This window comes from Pecten maximus, chromosome 2 (genome assembly GCF_902652985.1).
Source record: "Pecten maximus chromosome 2, xPecMax1.1, whole genome shotgun sequence".
Classification (NCBI taxonomy): Eukaryota; Metazoa; Mollusca; class Bivalvia; order Pectinida; family Pectinidae; genus Pecten; species Pecten maximus.
In genome coordinates, this window is record NC_047016.1 from 10,575,555 (window position 1) to 10,602,627 (window position 27,073).

The 27,073-nt window shown below is 36.1% G+C and overlaps 2 protein-coding genes across 2 annotated transcripts; one reads left to right on the top strand and one right to left on the bottom strand.

The window, feature by feature from the left end:
- Window positions 1-202: 202 nt before the first annotated feature.
- On the bottom strand, window positions 203-14,944 carry LOC117317156. Its single transcript, XM_033871958.1, has 8 exons — window positions 14,890-14,944; window positions 12,885-13,163; window positions 9,882-9,915; window positions 8,786-8,994; window positions 7,948-8,150; window positions 5,546-5,609; window positions 1,503-1,712; window positions 203-673 (listed from the first exon to the last, which is right to left on the bottom strand). The coding sequence occupies exons 2-8, from the start codon at window positions 13,120-13,122 to the stop codon at window positions 444-446; spliced, it is 1,188 nt and encodes a 395-aa protein (XP_033727849.1). The 5' UTR covers window positions 13,123-13,163; window positions 14,890-14,944; the 3' UTR covers window positions 203-443.
- A 267-nt stretch (window positions 14,945-15,211) lies between these two features.
- On the top strand, window positions 15,212-26,774 carry LOC117317166 (acyl-CoA-binding domain-containing protein 6-like). Its single transcript, XM_033871967.1, has 7 exons — window positions 15,212-15,356; window positions 16,354-16,418; window positions 21,045-21,141; window positions 22,105-22,308; window positions 23,236-23,325; window positions 23,514-23,544; window positions 25,497-26,774. Exons 1-7 carry the CDS (start codon window positions 15,225-15,227, stop codon window positions 25,637-25,639), a joined length of 762 nt encoding a protein of 253 aa, XP_033727858.1. The 5' UTR covers window positions 15,212-15,224; the 3' UTR covers window positions 25,640-26,774.
- The last annotated feature ends 299 nt before the right edge of the window (window positions 26,775-27,073 follow it).

Sequence of the window (27,073 nt, forward strand, 5' to 3'; positions counted from 1 at the left end):
CCAATCCCATAATGCAGTAGGAAAACTGATTGATTTTCTGATGTAAACAAAAATGGCTGAACGTTAACATGCTTGAAAGAAAACAGTAACAGATTCCACCACAAAAAGACAAAACAAATATGACACAGACAGTATCCAGAAATATCTTTGGGAGGAATGATATATCAGGGAATCAAACAAGAAATGAAGAAGCCTTTTCACACTGATATCTGCACTATAAACCAGATGTATTTTTTTTTTATCTCAGTGATGGTTTAATGAATGAATCTTGACCAGAACAGAGTACCTATTTTCACCAAAACCATTATGTTACATGTTGCCTCATGTTCAATAAATCCACGCCATTCTCTCAATAGCCTCTACATGAGCTATCTATAGTTAAGGGTGCTTAGCTGGCAGTTTTCTTCCATTTCAGCCTACAGCCATTCTGCATGTGAGGGAATTTAATAGGAAAACACAAGTCCTTTCTCTGAGGTCAGTCTGTGCTCTAACACAAATATGTACTTCCTCCCTAATGATTCTAACTCACGACAACAGTAGGCATTCGCCTCTGTCAGCAAATTCAGCAAATCAACTGGTTCCTCTGGTTTTGTCTTCCTGACCTCTCTTAAGCTGTGTACAAGCCAGCTGATTCTCTCGGTTACAAAAGGTACACAATCTGTAATTCCTTGTCCTTCATAAAATAATAAAAAAAGAAAAAGGGCTTAATAATTAATTTAAGTAGGATGTGGCTTGTCGCCTACAGTTACAAGGTTGGCCTAGATAGAAATTAAACCATTACTATAGGGTCAACAGTTTCAAAACCAGATTTACAATCAATACGGCACTTGTTTCTTGCCATTCAATCTGATTATCTAATGGAACATTGATGTCGGTCAGGCAGGTCCAGTTAATTAAAACAGGATCTTTGTCAGAATATTTAATTCAAGTGACCTGTCCTAATGTCATTTCATCTGTTGTGGTCAAAGGGTCAACCAAAATAGTGAATTATATGGTCAGAGGGTCAACCAAAATAGTGAATTATATGGTCAGAGGGTCAACCAAAATAGTGAATTATGTGGTCAGAGGGTCAACCAAAATAGTGAATTATATGGTCAGAGGGTCAACCAAAATGGTGAATTATATGGTCAGAGGGTCAACCAAAATAGTGAATTATATGGTCAAAGGGTCAACCAAAATAGTGAATTATATGGTCAGAGGGTCAACCAAAATGGTGAATTATATGGTCAGAGGGTCAACCAAAATAGTGAATTATATGGTCCCCAAGCCACGAGGGCCTAAGGGGTGTGATAAAACAGTGTTGAGTGGATTCATTTGAACATGCAAGCTTGACAGGCCTACTTTCTAGCATACTGGTAGGTAAATATGACACTGATGGCATTATGGTTATTTAGAAGAAGTTCATTGGTCAAATGAAAGCATTGTTTATTCAATTATCAGCCAGCTGTATTTATGATTATTTAACTTGTTTCAAGAAAAGTTATAGTCTATAAATAACTTACCAACTGGACATCCATATACCAAAAGGCAGTTGGGTGGACAGTACTGCGCCAACTGATGACTGTCCATACTGTAATTAGTGGTATTCTGTGGCAAAGGACCACCAGATCTAAATCTAGATCGTCCACTATCCTCAAGGTCTCCCTTACCACCTCCCTCACTGTTTCCAGCTCCACGTTCTTCTCCACCATGCTCAGCGGATTCATGATGAACTAAATAATAAAGTCAGAACCAATGGTCAATATCAAGGCTAAACAAGAGTTCATGTAATTACATCTATATATGTCTCACATGCCCCATTTTGTCCATATATCAATTTTAAAGCAAACTATATGATTAACTTATAAATTTCTGCATTTTCCCCCAAAACATCCAAACAAAACTCCATGTTAATAAAGTGATGGCATGGAACCACCCTGTATACATTAAAGACATGTTAATATTTGATGCATTGCAAAAGAAATTAAAGATCTTGGCACCCAGATCTTTATTAATCCTATGAAAGACAGACTTTTCGTCTATATGCTTGTCAAGTTTATGGGAGTAGATGTATTTGATACGGTTTAGCGTTGTCCCTCCATCTGGCATGAAGATTTTTTGTCCGACGATCTCCTACATTTTTTTTAACGACTGATCTCTTTCATTATGATCATGGCATGAAGTTGTGTCTCCTTGAAAAGAATTCTAATTTGACTGTTTCTGCAAAAGTTAGTACTCTTCGATTGTTTCAGTATTCAATTTTTTTCCCGTAAATCTACATTTTTTAAAACGATTTCTTTGAAGCTTGTTGGGCTTTATAATCCTGATATGAAGCTGTGTTTACTTGTAAAGAATTTTGTTTCAATTTTTTTTGCAAAAGTTATTGGCGTTTGTTTATATCAGTTTTTGTGTTATGTCCGGAAATCTCTACCATCATTTTTTGTCCAATCTCTAAAGAACTTAGAAGACATCATAATCCTGATACGAAGCTGTGTCTCCTTGAAAAGAATTTCAATTACGGTATACTGTTTTTTTTTATCATTTGAATTTGGTCTCGAGATTTCCTATATTTTTCAATTGATTTCTTGAATGCATTAAATTCCTGATATAAAGTTTATGTTTCTCAAAGAAAAAAAATCTTATTGAACTTTTTTCCATAAGTTATTGCTTTCAATTTCTGATATATGTTGAAGACTTGTGTACTGTATACATACTTGTCTTCCTCTAACTATCAGAATATTAAATATTAACTTTGCAGTGAATAGTGTGGGGCGGGGTCAAATGGGGGAAATAGGTTATTCCTTTAAAATGCTACTAGTCATAAAGTTATGAATGGATTTAATCCCAATTTGGTCAGAAACATCCTTGGGGAAAGGGGAACAGATTTTTGCATAAATGATGACTCTGACCCCCAAGGGGCCAAAGGGGCGGGGCCCAATAGTAGAAATTGAGGCAATTCCTTTAAATCGCTACTAGTCATAAAGATATGAATGGATTTGAACCCAATTTGGTCAGAAACATCCTTTGGGGAAGGGGAACAGATTTTGCATAAATGACGATTCTAACCCCCAAGGGGCCAGAGGGGCGGGTCAAATAGAGGTAATTTATTTAAATCGCTACTTCTCATAAGTTTTGAATGGATTTGAACCCAATTTGCTCAGATCTAGAGGCATCCTTGGGGAAAGGGGAACAGACTTTGCTGTGACCCTCCATCCCATAACCATGTATAGCATCGCTGGAAGTTAAGGGACAAACTGATGTAAAAATAGGCCCAAGGGTCTTTCCCCACCTTAAGGGACTTAGTTAAAACACAATCATGTTAAAAAAACAATCCCTGCGGTCTTTTCACACCCTTAGAGAGTCTGGACTTCATTATTTCTTTAAAGCAGTTGGGATCCCCACACTATAACCATATATAGCATTGTTCGAGATTGACTTCCAAAGCTACATATTAATGAATTGAACATGAACATTATTTTGACGTTTGGTCAAATCCAACTAGGTGAGCGATACAGGCCCCATGGGCCTCTTGTTTTTCATTTGCATGTAAAATTGTAATTATATTTCGTTATAAACATGTGACCCACACTCGACAATCTCCCCCTTCTCAAACCGTATTTGTCTTAATAAAGCAAGCCTGCTACCCAACCTGAAAACCCATTTTATGAATAAAAGAAAGTGTACCAGCCCAATGCTTCAAGTTTATATTGCCTCCTAAATGATCTCATTGGTTGACTATAAACCCACGTGCTTCCCAGCCTAAAAATGCCACATACTTATTGGACAAATATTTCCTGCTATTATCTGAACTGCGGGAAATTGAAGCTCTATTACCATTACTGAGCCCACCTCTCAGGTCCCAGGGGGTTCTGACACATTTGTGCAAAGTCTTTCCCATTTCCCCAAAGATGTTTCTGACCATATATTAGGTTCAAATCCATGCAGTACTGTATGACTAGTAGCGATTTAGAGGACTTATCACTATTCCTCTGTTTGGCAAATGTAATGGGGCAAAACTGGAGACCAAAGGGGAGTTTAATATGGAGTTTGAGGAATACCCTTCCTATTCTCAACAAATAGTGATAACAAACTGAAACCATCAAAGATGGTCCCCTTGCAGCCATATTGTTTTTTGAATCAGACTCAAAAACAAATGGGAAAACTTAGATCCCAAGGGAAGCCTACATATGAAGTTTGAGACTAATCCTTCCAGTACTTCTGTAGTGACAACACTAATGCTTTTGTCACAGCCCCTTCTGATTAGGCTTAGGATGTACTCCCGGCATGAATTTTAGCCATTTTGGCCTGGTCCCCGGCTGGACACCAGACATGGCCGGCCGGTGGCCGGGGCTCTCAGGCAGCATCGGGGAGGTGCCCGAAGAGTTTTAACTCAAAGTTAAAATTTCTCTGGTGTCCTGAAGATTTTCATAATCAGCCACATATCTTTCACACATCGTTTAAGTATCGTCTGATATCCGCCCAACATTCGGCCGGGCCTGGTACAAGCATCGTTCGTTGTCCATAGGATACTCGGGCGATATTCGTACGATGTCTGGTGAATAGGCCGGTTATCGCCCGGACATCATAGGATAATCGGCCGATTAGTATTAGATGTTCTTTTGGTATTCACTGCCTAGCCGCCCCCCCCAAAAAAATTCTCTTTGGAAACAGACGCCGTACGATTACCGGACGGCCTCCGGACAGTGCCATTTATGTAAATTATGTGTGACAAATTTTTTGACCGGTGTTGTCCGATGTCGGAAAAATGGCCAAAACCAGTGGTGTACTCCCGATTACCCCCTATTCCCGGGTACCGGCCGATCTTTGTGACCATAGCATTAAAAAGGGTAAAAAATCCACCTAGTACTTCTCTAGAGACATCACTAACAAAGGGTAAGAAATCCATCCAGTACTTCTCTAGAGACATCACTAACAAAGGGTAAGAAATCCATCCAGTACTTCTCTAGAGACATCACTAACAAAGGGTAAGAAATCCATCCAGTACTTCTCTAGAGACATCACTAACAAAGGGTAAGAAATCCATCCAGTACTTCTCTATAGAGATCACTAACAAAGGGTAAGAAATCCATCCAGTACTTCTCTAGAGACATCACTAACAAAGGGTAAGAAATCCATCCAGTACTTCTCTAGAGACATCACTAACAAAGGGTAAGAAATCCATCCAGTACTTCTCTAGAGACATCACTAACAAAGGGTAAGAAATCCATCCAGTACTTCTCTAGAGACATCACTAACAAAGGGTAAGAAATCCATCCAGTACTTCTCTAGAGACATCACTAACAAAGGGTAAGAAATCCATCCAGTACTTCTCTAGAGACATCACTAACAAAGGGTAAGAAATCCATTCAGTACTTCTCTAGAGACATCACTAACAAAGGGTAAGAAATCCATCCAGTACTTCTCTAGAGACATCACTAACAAAGGGTAAGAAATCCATCCAGTACTTCTCTAGAGACATCACTAACAAAGGGTAAGAAATCCATTCAGAACTTCTCTATAGATACACTATTTCAATGTGCAACAGTATCATGCAGAAGATACCGACCGTTTAGTTCTACACCTCCATCTGGTTCATCGTCAGCGTCATGACCACCAGGAATTCTGCAAGCCTGTAAGATAAAACAACACTTAGTCACTACAAGATACAACAACGATCCTGCCTGAAAACTGATCTGATCTGAAATTCCTCTGCTAAGTAATCATTGCAGGCCGAATTTTGACAAAAGCTCTCATGGCATACACCAGAAGGATTTTAAAGGTTTTCCCTTACTTCATGTAGATTTACACAGAGACACATGGAAAAGTATAATAAGAGGCCCAATGGGCCTGTATCGCTCACCTGGCTCTACAGCAAATTTGCAGTTGATTGAGGTCATTTCTACAGATACTATGCTGATAACCACTTTATTCAAATATCAGAGTAAGCTAGGTTTATTCATGTCAATATATTTTCTAGTCCTACATTCCAGCATACTATTGGCCTAAGATCGGGTCTTGGTGACTCTTGGCTCTAAGCATGCTACAGATAGGCCCAATATCAAGTCCCTGGGCCTCTTGGGTATTGAGTAGAAGTCATTTAAATATTATAGCCTATTTGACCCATGTGACCTTGAATGAAGGTCAAGGTCATTTATTTGAACAAACTTGGTAGCACTTCACCCCAGCATGCTACAGGCCCAATATCAAGTCCCTGGGCCTCTTGGTTATTGAGAAGAAGTCGTTTGAAGATTATAGTCTATTTGACCCATGTGACCTTGAATGAAGGTCAAGGTCATTTATTTGAACAAACTTGGTAGCACTTCACCCCAGCATGCTACAGGCCCAATATCAAGTCCCTGTGCCTCATAGTTATTGAGAAGAAGTCGTTTGAAGATTATAGCCTATTAGACCCATGTGACCTTGAATGAAGGTCAATGTCATTTCCTTTAACAAACTTGGTAGCCCATTACTCAAGCATGCTTCAGGCCCAATATCAAGTCCCTGGGCCTCTTGGTTATTGAGAATAAGTCGTTTGAAGGTTATAGCCTATTTGACCCATGTGACCTTGAATGAAGGTCAAGGTCATTTATTTTAACAAACTTGGTAGCCCATTATCCAAGCATGCTACAGGCCCAATATCAAGTCCCTGGGCCTCTTGGTTATTGAGTAGAAGTCATTTAAATATTATAGCCTATTTGACCCATGTGACCTTGAATGAAGGTCAAGGTCATTTATTTGAACAAACTTTGTAGCCCTTCACCCCAGCATGCTACAGGCCCAATATCAAGTCCCTGGGCCTCTTGGTTATTGAGTAGAAGTCATTTAAATATTATAGCCTATTTGACCCATGTGACCTTGAATGAAGGTCAAGGTCATTTATTTGAACAAACTTGGTAGCACTTCACCCCAGCATGCTACAGGCACAATATCAAGTCCCTGGGCCTCTTGGTTATTGGGAAGAAGTCGTTTGAAGATTATAGTCTATTTGACCCATGTGACCTTGAATGAAGGTCAAGGTCATTTCCTTTAACAAACTTGGTAGCCCATTACTCAAGCATGCTTCAGGCCCAATATCAAGTCCCTGGGCCTCTTGGTTATTGAGAATAAGTCGTTTGAAGGTTATAGCCTATTTGACCCATGTGACCTTGAATGAAGGTCAAGGTCATTCATTTTAACAAACTTGGTAGCCCATTACCCAAGCATGCTACAGGCCCAATATCAAGTCCCTGGGCCTCTTGGTTATTGAGAAGAAGTTGTTTGAAGATTTTAGCCATTTTGAGCCATGTGACCTTGAATGAAGGTCAAGGTCATTTATTTGAACAAACTTGGTAGCCCTTCATCCCAGCATGCTACAGGCCCAATATCAAGTCCCTGGGCCTCTTGGTTATTGAGAAGAAGTTGTTTGAAGATTATAGCCTATTTGACCCATGTGACCTTGAATGAAGGTCAAGGTCATTTATTTGAACAAACATGGTAGCCCTTCATACCAGCATGGTACAGGCCAAATATCAAGTCCCTGGGCCTCTTGGTTATTGAGAAGAAGTTGTTTGAAGATTATAGCCTATTTGACCCCTGTGACCTTGAATGAAGGTCAATGTCATTCATTTGAACAAACTTGGTAGCCCTTCATCCCAGCATGCTACAGGCCCAATATCAAGTCCCTGGGCCTCTTGGTTATTGAGAAGAAGTTGTTTGAAGATTATAGCCTATTTGACCCCTGTGAACTTGAATGAAGGTCAAGGTAATTAATTTGAACAAACTTGGTAGCCCTTCATCCCAGCTTGCTACAGGCCCAATATCAAGTCCCTGGGCCTCTTGGTTATTGAGAAGAAGTTGTTTAAATGAAAAGTTGACGCCGGATGGACAGACGACGGACGCCGCACCACGGCATAAGCTCACTTGCCCTTCGGGCAGGTGAGCTAATAAAACCATGTGTTCCTTAAGGATAAAGTTCTTCTAATTACTTACATTGATGAAAAACACTCTGGGTGTAGATGCTGAGATTGGTCCCCTCACTTTGGGGGAAACTGGTTCCATCAGATCTTGAAGACGTACATATGTATTATCAACACCTTTTAACATTTGGTGACTTTCAGTTAGTGAAACATATCCATGTGTCGACACAAAGCAAAGAAATGCTTCCGTGTTGGCAGTACATAGATTTACAGCATCTGAAATGACAAAATGATTATAATGAAATCAACATTCTTCAATAACTGATCTGAAATTTATCACTGTTTCTCAGTAAATTTGAAAGAAGATTGGACTATTAATATGTGTGAAGACATTTGTCATTCTGATGCTGTTGTCTTACTAAATTCACCACACATATCACACAGCCTTTTTCAACTTCAATGTTTAGATAGATATTCCTGTGATGTTGATTTTGATGTTCCGTCCTACCCTGCTTGCTGCAGACAGATATGTGCATATTTCTATATATAAGAAGGCATTGCAAGCAATTCAAATCCCCTTGGGTATCAAGTATACACACGAAATATACATACAGAGTGACCTTGACCTTGACATCCTGAAACACACACTTGTTTGAGGTATTCTCCTACTTGACTATTGCATTGAAGTTTGCTAGAATGCTGTCAAATATTTTCTATAGATAGTAATTATTTTTCTGTATATGTATCTTATATACCTACCTTTAATTTTGACTGATACGTACAAACGTTTCTATACATACCATATATCCTTACCTTTAATTTTGACTGATATAGTTTCTATATATATATCATATATAGTTACCTACCTTTAGTTTTGACTGATATGTAATCATATTTCTATATATACCTACTACTGATAATTGTTTTCATTTGTTCCACTTTGAAATCCAAGCACTTCAATACTGTAAAGTTGAAAGGAGGTGATGAAAACATCATTGACATTACATCAACATCTGTTCTCGAACCATGAAGAGGATGTCGGTCTCCAAGGAAATTAGTATTACCAATGAAGACAGCTAATTTTCTGGGTGGTGTCTGCGTCAAAGCATTGGTGATCTCACTATATCAAACAATTACAAACTGTAATTACAATTTCATCACTCACAACATAATAAATGTCAGCTTCTTTCAACAATGCCCAAAAAGCTATCCTTTAATGTGTATTTCTAAGAAAAAACACAATCCCTATTCATTGAGACGTATTATACCGAGTTAATTTATGCAGGAATGATAACATATATTTGACATATGTTGTACATTAAGTTTTCCCGCTATCATATCATGAGCTTTCATTTTTCGCTGTAGGCAAAACTAAATTTCCTGTGTAAACACACTTTCGGAAAAACCAGAAATTTAAAATCCGGAACCAATTTATTTATTTTAGTTTTAACAAATGTGAAGCCTGTATGGACTACTATATAATGAATATACCAATTATAGTGTACATTTAATTTTTTCATTTTTTATGCATATCATAATACAGGAGTTATTTGCTTAACAAAACTAGAACTGTCGCCAGGATGGCTGACTAATACCCCCGCAATCTGCACGAGTCAATGGTGAATTGGAAGGGTTGGAACTGGAAATAGAGGCTAACTAAGATAACCCAGTAATATAGTGACCAGTTGCCATAGCAACCATAATTTTGAGAAAAAGAAAGTGGCATGCACATCTACACATGGTCCTCTATATTTGTGTGAAGTTTCATTGAAATCAGCCCTTTGGATTAGGAGGAGTTGTCCGGACAAACTTAAAGTTATGGTTCTTATCGGAAAACCTGTTTATAGTGACCAGTTGCCATAGCGACCATAATTTTGCCCTTTGGGCAGGTGAGCTAAAATCTCACACTATAATCCAAGCATGCACATGTACAGTAAATAACTAAAACGCTCGCATTATTGTATAAGTGTGAGCAACTAAGAAAACAATTAACAAAAGCATATTTACCTTCTACAGTGATGGAACTCACTGTGCTGCCCATCTGAAAACAAATATCACCTTTATCAATTAACTCAAGTCTGAGCTTTTTTGTTTATTACAATTTCATATTTTACTCTCAAAGGGTGACATTAATTAACAGGTACAGTCATTGAGACCCTACCTATCACCATTCTCAAAGGAGACATTAACAGATACAGTCCTCGAGACCCTACCTATCACCATTCTCAAAGGAGACATTAACAGGTACAGTCCTCGAGACCCTACCTATCACCAGTCTCAAAGGGGACATTAACAGGTACAGTCCTCGAGACCCTACCTGTCACCATTCTCAAAGGAGACATTAACAGATACAGTCCTCGAGACCCTACCTATCACCAGTCTCAAAGGGGACATTAACAGGTACAGTCCTCGAGACCCTACCTGTCACCATTCTCAAAGGAGACATTAACAGGTACAGTCCTCGAGACCCTACCTATCACCATTCTCAAAGGAGACATTAACAGGTACAGTCCTCGAGACCCTACCTATGTCCATTCTCAAAGGAGACATTAACAGGTACAGTCCTCGAGACCCTACCTATCACCATTCTCAAAGGGGACATTAACAGATACAGTCCTCGAGACCCTACCTGTCACCATTCTCAAAGGGGACATTAACAGGTACAGTCCTCGAGACCCTACCTGTCACCATTCTCAAAGGAGACATTAACAGGTACAGTCCTCGAGACCCTACCTATCACCATTCTCAAAGGGGATATTAACAGATACAGTCCCCGATACCCTACCTGTCACCATTCTCAAAGGGGATATTAAAGCCACATGCTCACGAAGAAACATATGTCAATGTTTACATTTTGAGCTTTTTACAGTTTCCGGACTTGATACATACCTAATTTCCGCTAAAAGACTATCATGAATCAGAAACTGAAAGAAAATGTGTATTTATGGAAGTATACGGGGAATTCTCAAAAATAATAACTGTGGCTGCCGGACCAAGTTTCTCTGAAAATTAGTCCAACAATGCAACCGCTGGTTTTACAGTCCAAAGACAAGAGGCCCAATGGGCTTGTATCGCTTACCTTGCTCTACAGCAACTTTGAAGTTGATTGAGGTCATTTCTAAAGATACTATGTTGATTACCTCTTTATTCAAATATCATTGTAAGCTAGTTTTATTCATATTGAAAATTTTCTAGTCCTTCATTCCAGCATTCTATTGGCCTAATACCAGGTCTTGGAGGCTCTTGGCTATCGCAAAATTATTGTTTACAGATTTAAGCCGATTTCATCCCTGTGACCTTGAATCTAGGTCAAGGTCATTTATTTGAACAAACTTTGTAGCCCTTTACGCCAGCATGCTACAGGCCCAATATCAAGTCCCTGGGCCTCTTGGTTATTGAGAAGTCGTTTGAAGATTATAGCCTATTTGACCCATGTGACCTTGAATGAAGGTCAAGGTCATTTATTTGAACAAACTTTGTAGCCCTTCACCCCAGCATGCTTCAGGCCCAATATCAAGTCCCTGGGCCTCTTGGTTATTGAGAAGAAGTCGTTTGAAGATTATAGCCTATTTGACCAATGTGACCTTGAATGAAGGTCAAGGTCATTTATTTGAACAAACTTTGTAGCACTTCACCCCAGCATGCTACAGGCCCAATATCAAGTCCCTGGGCCTCTTGGTTATTGAGAAGAAGTCGTTTGAAGATTATAGCCTATTTGACAAATATGACCTTGAATGAAGGTCAAGGTCATTTATTTGAACAAACTTTGTAGCCCTTCACCCCAGCATGCTACAGGCCCAATATCAAGTCCCTGGGCCTCTTGGTTATTGAGAAGAAGTCGTTTGAAGATTATAGCCTATTTGACCCATGTGACCTTGAATGAAGGTCAAGGTCATTCATTTTAACAAACTTTGTAGCCCTTCAGCCCAGGATGCTACAGGCCCAATATCAAGTCCCTGGGCCTCTTGGTTAGAAGAAGTTGTTTAAATGAAAAAGTTGATGCCCGGACGGCCAGCCAGACCGACGGACGACGTACGCTGCACCACAGCATAAGCTCACTTGCCCTTCCGGCAGGTGAGCTAAAACGGGAATAGACTCAAATTCCAACTTTGCCGGACGTCTATTGGATTGCTGGTTAGCTTTTGAAAATTAAAATTTTATCGATGTTTTGTTGTTTGCATATTGCTACATTTTAAAATCAAGTATTTAAATGTAAACTATGTTTGTTTATTTTGTTCAGTTACCTGGGTATTACGCAAATATTCTGTTAATATGTATAAATGAAAGCATTATTAGGCAAAGTTTACGTATGCTCGATATGTAAACAACGGCCATGTGTGTAGTTTATGTGCAGTGCATGTTGTTATAGCCTCATTCTCGGCTCCGTGACAAATCTCGCGATAAATATAAATGCGTCAAGCTATTTTTATACACTGATGTCTCAAGGACTCCCCCAGTCAAGCGTCCAGGCCAGTGGTCATTTTAATGTTAAGGAGAGAGTGAATGAGCATCTTGGATTGCCATTAATACATGTGTGCAACTAGAATTTTACGTTGTTTGGGAGTATGTGGCTTTAAACTTATATAACTTGGGGAATATAGATCTACAAGTTGTTGAATTATAAACTTAACTTTGTTGTTAAAATGTTGATGTTACAATAACTAGTTCATAAAACTACACATCATTTACAATCAAAGAAAGCTATAAACAGCTTGGCTGTTATATTCTGTACTTCTAGTCACTACCATTTACAGTAATTGTTACATCATTATACTGCCACAGCATCTAATTATTCATTAATTAGACAGAAAGAGATTGAGAGATCATTGTGACTCTGTATCTGCAGTACCTGAGTTATGTATTGAACTTGTACAGAGGCGTTGAGTTTTTCTTTCAATGAACTGGCTAATCTGATGATCTGAGATCATTCTCGAGGCCTAATAAGGCTTGAGTGAGGAACCCTCAAGTAGAGATGAAGACGAAATCCATTTCAATATGAATGGTACTTACCCAAAGTATAAACACTGTTGATAACCACAAACTGATTTACATTCTCTGGCAAACAAAATTCATCATTTGTTACACTAGCTGCTGTCCGAACTCCATCTAGGTAGTATTCCAGACCAGTTGCTCCTGGGAACTTGTCCTCCAGTGTCTTCTTTCTAAGTCTATTATTGGTGATAGTGAATTCCACTAAAGGCACTTCCCTTTGTGGGTAATATGCCACAGAAACTGTACGTGTAGACATCTATCTTGTTGGAATCTTCAAATAGATTACTGGGGCACTTTCTGAAACAGATTATAATCGCAGGCAATATTAATGGCTATATGAATTAGGTTGTGTATAAAACACAACCAATATCTTATAACAATGCTTTTCCTATGTGTGTTGTACACTTACATCATACAACACGACCAATCTCCCCCCCCCCCCCCCCCACCCCCCTGGACTTCAACTATTGATCTGAAATCTGTCTGAGGTGTGATCAAGAATTAGTCAAGTCGAGGCATGAATAATTTTCTTAGTTTTCTAGCTATTATATGAGTACAACATGGATATAGACAGATAAAGACCTGCATAAAGTTGGTACTAAACATAACACTTCTTCCTTATTTTTACATATATGATAGTGTAGTATTTTTCTATATCCTTGTAGTATTTTTCTATCATTCTGTACAATTATTGTAATTAATATGTATTAAATAGCACAGCTGTCTGTTGACCATTGGTAATTAGATGTGGGACACGGCAGGCCTTTAATCTGTGAAGTAATTCGTCCGCAAGGCTCGCTTCAGTTTTATTGCCCCCTGTTAGAGAGGTACATATATGTACAGTTGAGTGTAAGCTAACCTTTACACCCTAGTGCACTCCTAGTGCACTACATTTAAACTAGTAGTGCACTACGTTTAAACTAGTAGTGCACTACATTTAAGCTACAGGTAAACTAGTAGTGCACTACGTCCAGTCAGGTGTGACAACAAATCCCCCTATACAGGTAATGGACAGTGCCACTGGACACCTGTGTTAGATACCTGTAGTTGTTACATATACAGGCCTGTGTAAATTGACTGCCTTATATCTGTCATCCTGACTTTACCAGGAATATTTAATGTTGATAAAATTTCATCTAATATTAGCTCAAAATAAAATTGGCTGCGGTTCTTATATGATATATTGCACAAGAGGAATTAAAACTTTATCAATTGGATCTGTAGTGGTTTTTTTATCATTATTTTTTTTTAAAGATTTCATTATAATGTAAAATTAAGGTTTGTTTATCTTCCTGTTTTCAAAAATTTTGATGCTTTTCATTTATTTTTTTTAGATGTAATTAATATACATTTTATATTAATGATTAATTCTACCTTAGGCCTTGATGACTGTTGTAATATTTATTATTTTATCAGACAAAAATATTTTAAAATTCAATGTATTGTTACTTCACTAATATCTGTTAATTCAACCATGAAATCATTTCATAGTACATAATCAATTCAATTCAATTTTTATTCACTTTAGGCCATACAGCCTATCAGTATATACAGAATTCATTTGTAACATCGATAATACAAAATATGGCATGCAGTAACTATACTAATATGACTTACAAGAACACAACATATGACAAAAATTAGTTAAGTCAAATGTATAGACGAATGTTACTTAGAGTTATTATCCGTACAAAAATTACATTCAGTATTTTCTGTAATACATCTACATAATCAGAACATAAGGTATAGAACCATGTAATAACAGAATCATAAACAATTAAACCATACATTTTCATTGTTAAGATTCCATAAATAGTGGTCTGTCCGGAAGGAGAACATTAAATATTTACTGATCGGTCAGAGAGCCGTGTCTATGTGAAATAAAATACAAATTGACGGATTAAGTTAAACAATTCTACGCTTGAAAGCTTCAATAATAAATTTTCAACTATCATTTTCAAATGAATTTTACATGTATTATACATCAACAAAACACAATAGATGTGGATGCTAGTATACGTACCTGTCAACTGCCTGTGACGGATGGCCAACTCCCCGGATCTACTTTCGTTTAGCACAAACAGGAACATGTAGTCGATAAATAATTGGTTAGAGGTACTCACTACTGTACGGAATATTGCGGGTAACGTTACGGTTTAGTACATATTTATTCAGTAATTGATGCAAACCCATTTGAAAACACAGTATTAACCTACTATGTGTTAAGACAGCATATTTTGTAGTATGTTTTTAACGATTATTATAATATTAAAGGGTATATTTTTTTCTTCAAAAAATACGTAACCGTTTTTTCCGACATTCCTCTTTTGAAATTAGAATGCCAATCCAGTAATCCTTATGGCAAAAATGGCAGACGATGTTGACGACGATTTGACAGAATTGTTTGAATGTGCCTGTAATTATATAAGGCAATATTCGGAGAAGTTCGATAGCGAAAAGCTTTTATATTTCTACTCGAGATACAAGCAGGTTATGTATACAGTGTTTTGTTAGTGTATGGTGGTAAAATTGTAAATGTGCATCATGTCAACACCTGTCCTCAGGTTAGACCACAGGGGCACGTCGCTACCTTATAGTGTAGTGTATGGGTTTGTATACACTTAAGTTTTGTTGTTGTTGTTTTGATAACTCATAACCATGAGCCATATGGTAAACAAGCGTATGCACCAATACGATAACATCGCGTATTAGCCCGAGTTTCACACTCGCCAGTTTCAAAATCTTGAAAATGTTTGACAAGACAACGTGCCCCTGTGGTTGATCTACAAGGGGTTCTTTCTATTGATCAGTCAAATGATATTAAATCTGATATAAACTATGTCACTGAAACCCTCTCCATACGGATAACTATACTGAGTACCAGTACAAAAAAATGCATAGACAATTATACATGTAGATCTTTTCAATGTAGCACAAATATTTTCAAGAACTGTTTGTTTTTTTTTCAAATGAAAACCATAGATCAAATGGAGCAATCTTCTTGAAGAAGTTGTCAAACATCAATATGGCCAGCTGAGCATTTAGAACTTAATAGAATTCTTATTATAAATTTCAGCACATTCCCCCTTTTCTGGAAAATATACTGACAGCGAAGACTTCCAGAATCTTACGTTAATAATTTTAACCGATCAATAGAAACAAGCTTCTGTGGTTAGACTATTCCCATTAATACTGTACTGTATATAATCACAGAATTTACAAATGTTAAAGAACTAATGTACTTATAACTTCACCATAATCACTGATTGTGTATCCTGTATTATACCTATCAATTCTATACAGAATAATGATTTACTAGACAAAAAATACACTAAAGGTAGGAATGGGTACTAATGAATCCATTGATAAAAGTATCAACAGCATTTACTGGTGCAACATTATCAGTGTCAACAATATCAATGACATCCAACAGATCTTTGTTCAACAAAATTTTGCTTTATTCTAAATATGTGTTTGTACATTCTAGGCTACAGAGGGAAGATGCACTACAAGTAAACCAGGGATTTTTGATTTTCAAGGAAAACATAAATGGTAAAGTAAATATTCCTCTTAGAAACCTGGCTTAATCTGGGAATATCATTAAATACATCTGTAAAAGTTCTAGGAGTCACGGCACCAATGTAAAAGTTCTGGCTCCTGTGACCAGTGTATCCTCGTATAGTGTTTTTAAGTTCGTCAACTCTGTGGTTCTGTCTCGACTTTTATGGCTGGCTACAGATAAATGAAATGACAACACAGTTAAAGTGATGAAACATGGTGACTGAATATATACACAATGCTCCTGTAACCTAACCGTGTGTCCGGCCAATATCTCGTATGAAAAATATCCACCCCTGTCCCTCCCTGGGGATAAATGTACACAAACATACCATGACTATAACATGCCTACAACGGGAAAAGACCACCCGAAATAACAACAGAATTACTGACTATATCATGCCAATAATTGAGTGAAAAATACCACCCAACCCTGGATAATTTAGAGGTCTAAATCCGAAATATACTACATACCTGACTCTATGAAAGAGAAAGACGAGCCGGCCAGCTACATGTAAGCCTCTGCCAGACTGTCGTATAATACTAAAATTCCCAGCTATATAGCTAAATTTATTTGTATGCCTCGAAATACATGTGCAGTTTGTCCTATGACTTTAGATAGACCGATACCTGAGCGTGGAGTAATTAATGTACAGGTAAGGTGATTATAAATAAACACATACCCCGAACATTAGCCAATCAGAAACGTCGACAAATACAACCGGAAGGGATTCCCCAACAGGAATACCCCGGATAAACAATATGGACCGATGATCACAACAACACGCACCCTGGTTTACTGGATGTAAATATGGAATTATAAACAGCATGTAAGTGTTCAAAACCCAAATCTTTTACACATCTTTATCATGAATCTGGCACCAGCTATGTCTCTACAGGGTATGGCAAGGATTTGTTTCTAAAATTCAAATAATTTGAATGATTTTGATAATTTTCGCAATAGTAATTTCATGCCACGATATGCATCCACCAGACAGTGAAACATTCCATGTCAACATTTATAGGATGACATATAAATAAGCTAATAATTGGTATTAAAAGGACAGACAACATTGTGAAGTAGGGCTTTTTCTGAGGGCCATTAATGGGCCATTCCTAAAATTTGCAGTTTACTCTTGAAAAAATCTTCACTAATTTCACCAATTTTCTTCCCAAAATGAATTTCACCAATTTCCTTCCCAAAATGAGACAAAAAGGCCCCATTCCAAACCAGTGAGAAAAAGCCCTAGAAGTCTAAAGGGTTATTTTCAGCCATATGTTCCTTCATGCAATGATAGCTCTATAATCCTTATGAACATTTCATACCAATACATTGCAAAAAACAATTGATCACAGGTTTCTTGACAATTTATCCAGGAATTACATGTATTTGTTGTTTGTGCAGTGTTTATTTATAAACACTTATGTGAGATGGAGATCAACACATTGGTCTTCAAAATTTTTTTAATGCATGAAGAATCAATATTCTACCTAAATAGGAGCTTTCTGAAGCTTGAATTTATGTGTTTTTTTTTATGTATACTGATCTCATTTTTGTATGGGCTACACTCCTAAATTCTCCCTATAGGTTGACTGCATTAATCAATTACTGAATTAGCCTTTAGTCAAGATGTTGATTCATCGATTCACAGTTGCCCGTTGCAAAGACGTTGTGTGCATATCCTACTCCCACATAAAAAACTTTTGTTAGTACCCAACCAGTTCCTGCTGGGACTATAGTTTTGCTTTGTGTCCTTTCATTTTTCCATCCTCCTGCACTTCATCTTGTCCAGACTCATCTCCTGCACTTCTTGTCACTGGAACTTCATACATGGGGTATGGGTTCACCTGCATCAGGTGTTATGTCATGTATCAAAAGTAGGTCACCCTGATCTACATCTAAGAAAAAGTTTGACCGGGCCCTATCTCCCACACTTGAAATTTGCCACTGGAGCTTCGTATTTGTGGCATAGGTGTGCCTTGGTGAGCCAGTGTATAATTATGTGTCAAAAATAGGTCACTCTGATGTAAATTTTTATATTTGATATACATCAAAGGAAAACAATGTTAGGGCCTGATCTGCCACCTGTCTTGCCACTTGAACTCCTTACTTGGGGCATAGGTTATCTTACTTGGGGCATATGTTCATTTTACTTTGGACATAGGTTATCTTACTTAGGACATAGGTTATCTTACTTGGGGCATATGTTCATTTTACTTTGGACATAGGTTATCTTACTTAGGACATATGTTATCTTACTTAGGACATAGGTTATCTTACTTGGGACATATGTTATCTTACTTGGGTTATAGGTTATCTTACTTGTGACATAGGTTATCTTACTTAGGACATATGTTATCTTACTTGGGTTATAGGTTATCTTACTTAGGACATATGTTATCTTACTTGGGTTATAGGTTATCTTACTTAGGACATAGGTTATCTTACTTAGGACATATGTTATCTTACTTGGGACATATGTTATCTTACTTAGGACATATGTTATCTTACTTGGGTTATAGGTTATCTTACTTAGGACATAGGTTATCTTACTTAGGACATAGGTTATCTTACTTAGGACATAGGTTATCTTACTTAGGACATATGTTATCTTGGGGCATATGTTATCTTACTTGGGGCACAGATTATCTTACTTAGGACATATGTTATCTTACTTGGGTTATAGGTTCATCTTACTTAGTACATAGGTTATCTTACTTTGAACATAGGTTATCTTACTTAGGACATAGGTTATCTTACTTAGGACATAGGTTATCTTACTTAGGACATAGTTTATCTTACTTGGGGCATAGGTTATCTTACTTAAGACATATGTTATCTTACTTGGGTTATAGGTTATCTTACTTAGGACATATGTTATCTTACTTAGGACATAGGTTATCTTGCTTAGGACATAGGTTATCTTATTTAGGACATCTGTTATCTTACTTGGGACATAGGTTATCTTACTTAGGACAAAGGTTATCTTACTTAGGACATAGGTTATCTTACTTGGGACATATGTTATCTTACTTAGGACATAGGTTATCTTACTTGGGTCATAGGTTATCTTATTTAGGACATAGGTTATCTTACTTATGACATAGGTTTATCTTACTTGGGTTATAGGTTATCTTACTTGGGACATAGGTTATCTTACTTAGGACATAGGTTATCTTACTTGGGGCATATGTTATCTTACTTGGGGCATAGGTTATCTTACTTATGACATAGGTTTATCTTACTTGGGTTATAGGTTCATCTTACTTAGGACATAGGTTATCTTACTTAGGACATAGGTTATCTTACTTGGGGCATATGTTATCTTACTTGGGGCATATGTTATCTTACTTGGGGCATAGGTTATCTTACTTGGGGCATAGGTTATCTTACTTATGACATAGGTTATCTTACTTGGGTTATAGGTTCATCTTACTTAGGACATATGTTATCTTACTTAGGACATAGGTTATCTTACTTAGGACATATGTTATCTTACTTGGGGCATATGTTATCTTACTTGTGACATAGGTTATCTTACTTGGGTTATAGGTTATCTTACTTGGGGCATAGGTTATCTTACTTAGGACATAGGTTATCTTACTTGTGACATAGGTTATCTTACTTAGGACATATGTTATCTTACTTGTGACATAGGTTATCTTACTCGGGACATAGGTTATCTTACTTAGGACATATGTTATCTTACTTAGGACATAAGTTATCTTACTTAGGGCATAAGTTATCTTACTTAGGACATATGTTATCTTACTTAGGACATAGGTTATCTTACTTGGGACATATGTTATCTTACTTAGGACATAGGTTATCTTACTTGGGGCATATGTTATCTTACTTGGGACATAGGTAATCTTACTTGGGTTATAGGTTATCTTACTTAGGACATAGGTTATCTTACTTAGGACATAGGTTATCTTACTTGGGGCATATGTTATCTTACTGAGGACATAGGTTATCTTACTTGGGGCATATGTTATCTTACTTGGGACATAGGTAATCTTACTTGGGTTATAGGTTATCTTAATTAGGACATAGGTTATCTTACTTAGGACATAGGTAATCTTACTTGGGACATATGTTATCTTACTTGGAGCATAGGTTATCTTACTTAGGACATAGGTTATCTTACTTGGGGCATAGGTTATCTTACTTGGGGCATAGGTTATCTTACTTAGGACATAGGTTATCTTACTTTGGACATAGGTTATCTTACTTAGGACATAGGTTATCTTACTTGGGACATATGTTATCTTACTTGGAGCATAGGTTATCTTACTTAGGACATAGGTTATCTTACTTAGGACATATGTTATCTTAATTGGGACATAGGTTATCTTACTTGGGACATAGGTTATCTTACTTTCCATTCATTTATGAACAAAACAATTTCTTACATAAGATTTTGATTATACCTATGATGCATATTATTGATGATTCCAACAAATTTGTAGGATTGACTGAATATTAAGCACGAAAGTTTTATATTAATTTGATGAAAGTAAAAATGTCAACTTCTACCTCCTTCGCACTCACTGTCTAAAAGTATCTATGTATAATCTAATATGTTTCTTATGTCATTGCCATTTCATTATTCCCAGGGAAGCATGGAAGAAGTTGGAAGATATGTCCAAGAAAGAAGCCATGTTCCAGTACATCACTTACTTAGGGAATATAGATCCAGTCTGGCAAGAAAAGGTAATTATAGCCTGAGACAGGAACGTTAGATATGCATACCTGCCAACTTTTCAAAAATCTCATGGGGGAGAAAAGTGTGTGAGCAACTTTTTTAACCTGGCAACACACCTAAAGTGACTTTGCATACAACGCAATTAAACAAAAGCTAAGGGGAGATAATTTGTCGTAGAAACTTCCTGATCATCTTCTTCCTTAAATTCAAAACATGTTTCATTTCAAACTTTTCCATTGGTCTGTAATTAACTTAAACTTGACTTGGGAAGGTAATCAGCAGTCAGAAAAAAACATTGTTTTTTGAAATTACCTGTATTTCTGAGAATTGTTTATCAGATTATCACAACTCACTAATTAAGCTATCTTATATTAGTTTCTAAATTCTTACATAGCTATGTTATCAAATATATGTTTTCAACGGAAATTAATGTCATAGATGCAAATTATCACAATGATATCACAGCTAGCAGACTTTCTATCTGTCAACATAAAATAAATGATCTAAAATGCTACAGTAAATACATGGAGTATTATATGTATTTGAATGAAGTTTCAGATATATTCCCTGTTTTAAAACTCATCAATTGAAGGTCTGTAGTATTATATGCACCCCTCCCCCTAATATCAACATTTCATAACTTAGTTAGTCTGTTTTGTACATATGATATAAAAGGTATAATATAAGATTGATGCTTTAAATTTCATGTTAAGTCTTAACATAATAGGACATTCATACATTTACTTGTAAAATGTTAACATTGTAATCATGTATACATGTATATACGTAATGGTCAATATTATTTTGGCATGTTAAGATTTTTGCCCATGACAAAAATAAAACAAATTATCACAATGATGATTTAGTGTACCTACCATTCTTGCAATATGTTTTAGAGCAATCATAATTTTGCTCAAAGATAACTTATGAAATATGTTCATTGGACTAATAAAGAGTTTTGGGTCTTGTAGATAGATAAGTCTGACTGTAGAGACGAGGAAAGTGATAATTTGGGACGAGGATGGGTGTCTGTCAGTACTATGTCTAACACTGACACAGAGATTGCAGATGAAAATAAGACTCTGTTTGACTGGTGTAAGGATGGAAACACCCTGCAAGTCCAGAATATCCTAGCTGGTTGTGATGGTAATGAGATCAACATAACAGATGAATCAGTAAGTTTTCTAGATGATAAAACATTGGTACAAAATTATTATTTGGTATGTTATTTTCAGTAGATGAATAGCAGATTTGTTTACCTAATTGTGTGAATACATTATATTGTACACATGTACATATATATTGATATTTGATATTTAATACCAATCTTTCACTGTATTCGTTAACATACTGATACTCCATATACTGTACATGTACTGTGACTATGAATTTACCCAGACTTGACCAGTTACACTTTAATGTTTCTGTGACAAGGACAATGTATGTCAGGGTATAACTATTTTCACTCATTATTGAATTATAAAATTAAACCCTGTAAATTAATACCCTTCTTCTGTGGTCTGTTATCTGGCCATTAACGATCCTCGCTATAGTCATTTCTTGAGAAGAATATTCTAACTTGAAATGTAACCTTTTACTGTGCCAGGTGAATCTTGAAATGAAAAATTTTGAAGTCTGTTATCACTTTTTTCAGAAAGTGTTGAATGGTTCTTTCTCAAATTTCAAGCGTAGATTCCGCTTGATCCATAGTTCATATGTTTATATATTTTTGATTCTGATTGAGAAATCAAAAAGGCAAACAGGAAATATAAACCACCTTAGATTTTGACATCTAACAATTCTGAGAAAGGTCTTGAAGGATCTTTTTCAGATTCTACATGTACCCTGTAGGTTCCCTTTGTTTTAAGAGGAGAAGATGAAAAAAGTAGAGAAACGATCAGTCATACATATAAAGACCTAATAAAGAGCATTCACTGGAGGGCACTAGGATCCCTCTGGGATCTCCCATATTAGATACCACAAAGTTGATAATAGCTTTATTATAATGCAACACTTACCCAAATACCTAGCTATCTACTGTTTCCTTGTCATACTAGCAGTCCAGATACTGTCCATGGATACAATAAAGATACATGTTTCAGGGAATGACACTTCTCCACTGGGCATGTGATCGTGGTTTATCCGAGATGGTGGATGTCCTTATTAAACTCAAAGCAGACATCAATGCACAGGTAAGTTATACACTGTGTATCCTGGGGAAAATATTGTTAGAAAACTTGTCACAATATGCCTCTGACTGTATGTCTTCATTTGTCTTGCCTCATTTGCTTATTCAGGAATCATTGAATTAGAACATCACATTTTATTTTTAACATGAAAGCTGATTTTTTATTTTAACAAGACTTTCTTGTAATTTCAGGACCTTGAGCAGCAGACACCATTACATTTTGGTAAATATGAAATTCACTTCCACTGTAAATTATGTACATTGTCTTTACTAATACCATAACCCAATCCTTATTTTAAATTGATTCGAGTCATTAGCTGGTCCATTACAACTCCTGTCAATAAATGGTCTATTGAAGAAAAGTGAAACTAATGTACTCCTGAGTTTGGAATTCCTTTTCAAAGTTTTTCTAATGTAATATTTTCCACAGCAATACTTATATTTTTATCCCACCATATTGGTATTCTGGAACGAATTGTATCAAGTTTTGTGTAGGTTCATGTTGTCGTTGTACATGTCATTTTTTGAGAGTGATCATGGATTTAGACAGTGAACGTTTATACAATCACTATTTCTACTAACAGTAAGAACTGCAATGATCTTTTTCAAATATCAGAGTGTTCCTTTGTCTTAAGTTGTGTTTGTCTAATGTTGAGACTAATCAGGGATATCAAGTTTGTTTAAAAACATGACCTCGACTAATTTTCAAGGTGTCAAATGTGTTAAAATCTTTAAACTACTTCTCCATAACCAAGAGGGTCAAGATAGTGGGCCAGTAGCATACTTGGAATGAAGGACAAACAATTTTTTTTTTCATATGAATGACCTTGATCTACTTTAAAGGTCACATGGGTTATGAGTGTTGAAACAACTTCTCAAAAACCAAGGAGCTTGGAGTAATGACACTAGCCAATGGCATTCAGATTTCTGGGATGAAGGATTACTAAGTTTGTTCAAATTAGTGGTCCTGCTCATCTTTCAAGATATCTAAATGTCTTCTCAATTACAAAGAGACCTAGGGTCATGATATTAGTCAGCTAATATGCTTTGATGAATAACTTTGAAATTTGTTCAAATAAACAAACTGTTATCTACTTTTAAGGTTACAGATATGTTAAATCATATTCTAAAAGAAAAAAAATATCATCTATCAGTATGCTTAGTACAAATTTATCTCAGGTGAATGATAAGGCCATGTGGTTTTCATGTGTTGATTCAACCTAAAATTCTACAGGAGGTAGTTCTGAACCAACCCTTCAGCCTCCTTATATAATGTATCATACAGAGACTTTTTCTTCTGTATTCAAGTGTTTGCGGCCCAAAGTCTTGTGCCATTTTGTTGAGACATCCCATCTCTCTGACCTTGTAATACTGCTTGATGCATTTGATTGCTTAACGTTTAATGAGTGGCACCATATTCCATTACCAATCTCAATGCGAAGATATATGTTGTTTTTCTGCATTTCTGGGCGAGTGTCTGTCAGAGGAGTATAGTGTTGATTGTGATTTCTGGTCTACCTTCTTAGGTATGTGTTCCATTTATGGTATGATGATATTTGTAATCCATGATAGGATTGTTTTGTACTTTGTCTTTGATGTGTTGTTGAGAATGTAGAATTTTTACATTTTCCTGTGCATACTCATTATGTAGCATTTCTTGGCATTACAGGGTATTGGTCCCATTCTTCCCAGTTTTCTAGGTCTTTATAGCATTGAATAGTCTTCAGATGTTTTGACATTTCTGTAGAGTAAGCAGTCGTATGGAAAACGTGGGGCTTAATCTGTTTAAGACGGTACAACATCTAGTAAATCATTTGTAGTCCAAGCACTGTGTCCTGGCCTGGGTGACATCAGAGTCTACTTTCACTTCCTCAGATTTTACACCTTCATCCATTTCCCTAATTGTGTAACAGCTTTTTGCCTACATACATTATTCTATGGTTCCTAACACTATGATTTATGTAAGACTTTGTGACTTGATACTATACTGGTATTCCCAAGACTTGATAACAGGTAATAATATTGTAGCTATACAGATAATGTTATAACGTATGTTTAATATAAATACAATGATAATGTAATATATACTGCTATTACATTTGATATACAATGTACTAGACTATACTGTTTACTTTGCTTGATAGCCTTATGATGATGTAGTGTTTAATTTGATAGCTGTATGCTGTGAGCAGGAAGAAGTTGTGCGGCAGTTGTTACACAGTGGTGCCAATTTGTCCCTCAAAGACAGTGATGGTCTAAATCCTGCAGAACTTGACACATCTATAGAAATTAAAGAACTCTTTGAAAATTACATTTAATCATGGTTGGATGTTTTAAAACATTCCTTGGTTTGGTCCACTGGGACTAGACACAAATTTCCAATCCAACAATCAGTGTACATGTACATGTAATACACATATACATATATAAATATGTACATACTATATGTGGTTCAGAGTTTATGACAAGTCTATGTAGTTCAGTTGAGGCTCATTTTTGGTTTCTATGATGGTAATATAAATTCTTTTTATTAAGTAATCTCAACAAAAAAATCAAAAAAATATGGAAGTCAAAGAAAGTCAATTTATGATTATAAAATATATAAATAAAAATATGTGACTATATGTAATTTTCAATTTCACTGTGCTTGTCATTACATTTTAAAACATATATGAGCCTTGTGTTGTAAGAATTGTGGATTAATAAAAGCCTTTACCAATTTTTTCTTTAAATTACAACTAACATGAGACTTGGAATGTCCAAACAGATTGCTAACATAAGTCTGGATACTAAGTGTATTCTATGTCAACTTAGTACATACATATCCATAATGAGAAAGACAACCATGTGAAACCACATGCTTTCTGGTTTTATAATCATGACAATGTAAATTCTTATCTTAAATTAATATCATTGCCTGTTTGCAACATTTTAAACCCCATTGCAATATGTGTTTTATATGATTTGAAACATGATTTTCATTTATTACCTCATTTTTGATGTAAAACTAAGTCCAATGAAATACAGCAATGAACATGACGAAAAAAAACTTAATTCTATGACAATCCCACTGTTACAATCTTTGTACAAGTTTCACTGAGTTGAAAGACTTTGGTGGGTTTTATCATGCATCATTGTAAACTTAATACGGAATTTAATAAAATTTCATGGACGAATTCGATATTTTAAAGTCATTTCAAACATGTACCAATACATTGTATTTTAAAAAGAAGATTTAGTTTGATAAGTTATTTACAAAGTGAATGTACATTATTATTGTTGTGTGTGTATAATATACTATAATTGTTGATAATGTAACTTCCTATTTGTCTATTGTAATTGGTTTGCTGATTTTGAGTTGAAAACTTTGAATGTTGTGGGTGCTGAATGGATTAAAGTGTGAGTTTAAAATCCATATGCTTGCATCAAATAAATGTCTCAAGATAATTTGAACTATGTTGATTTTTCTTCATTTAGAATTATGGAAAATAGAAAAGGAAGTGTCACAATATGATGCAATACATAGACCTAGATTTTGTACAGTAATATTCATTCCTTCCAAGATCCATAAAAAAATCAGGAAGTGTGGCTAATGTACATATAGGTAAATTGACAAGACGATCTTGTTCTAGACACATTTATTATCAATAAATGACCAAGAACTGTGTTGTGCAGAACATTAAGATAACTTTTTCAGTAACCATGTACATTTCCTTTTGAAGCATAATTATGTTTCCTGAACTGAGGGCAAA

Coding starts and splice junctions, on each gene's coding strand:
- LOC117317156 (XM_033871958.1), bottom strand. CDS start 13,122: ATGTCTACACGTACAGTTTCTGTGGCATATTACCCACAAAGGGAAGTG. Junction 5,610..7,947: donor CCAGAGTGTTTTTCATCAAT/GTAAGTAATTAG, acceptor TTTATCTTACAG/GCTTGCAGAATTCCTGGTGG. Junction 1,713..5,545: donor TGGAGGTGTAGAACTAAACG/GTCGGTATCTTC, acceptor TTTATTATTTAG/TTCATCATGAATCCGCTGAG.
- LOC117317166 (XM_033871967.1), top strand. CDS start 15,225: ATGGCAAAAATGGCAGACGATGTTGACGACGATTTGACAGAATTGTTT. Junction 16,419..21,044: donor TTTCAAGGAAAACATAAATG/GTAAAGTAAATA, acceptor CATTATTCCCAG/GGAAGCATGGAAGAAGTTGG. Junction 21,142..22,104: donor ATCCAGTCTGGCAAGAAAAG/GTAATTATAGCC, acceptor TGGGTCTTGTAG/ATAGATAAGTCTGACTGTAG.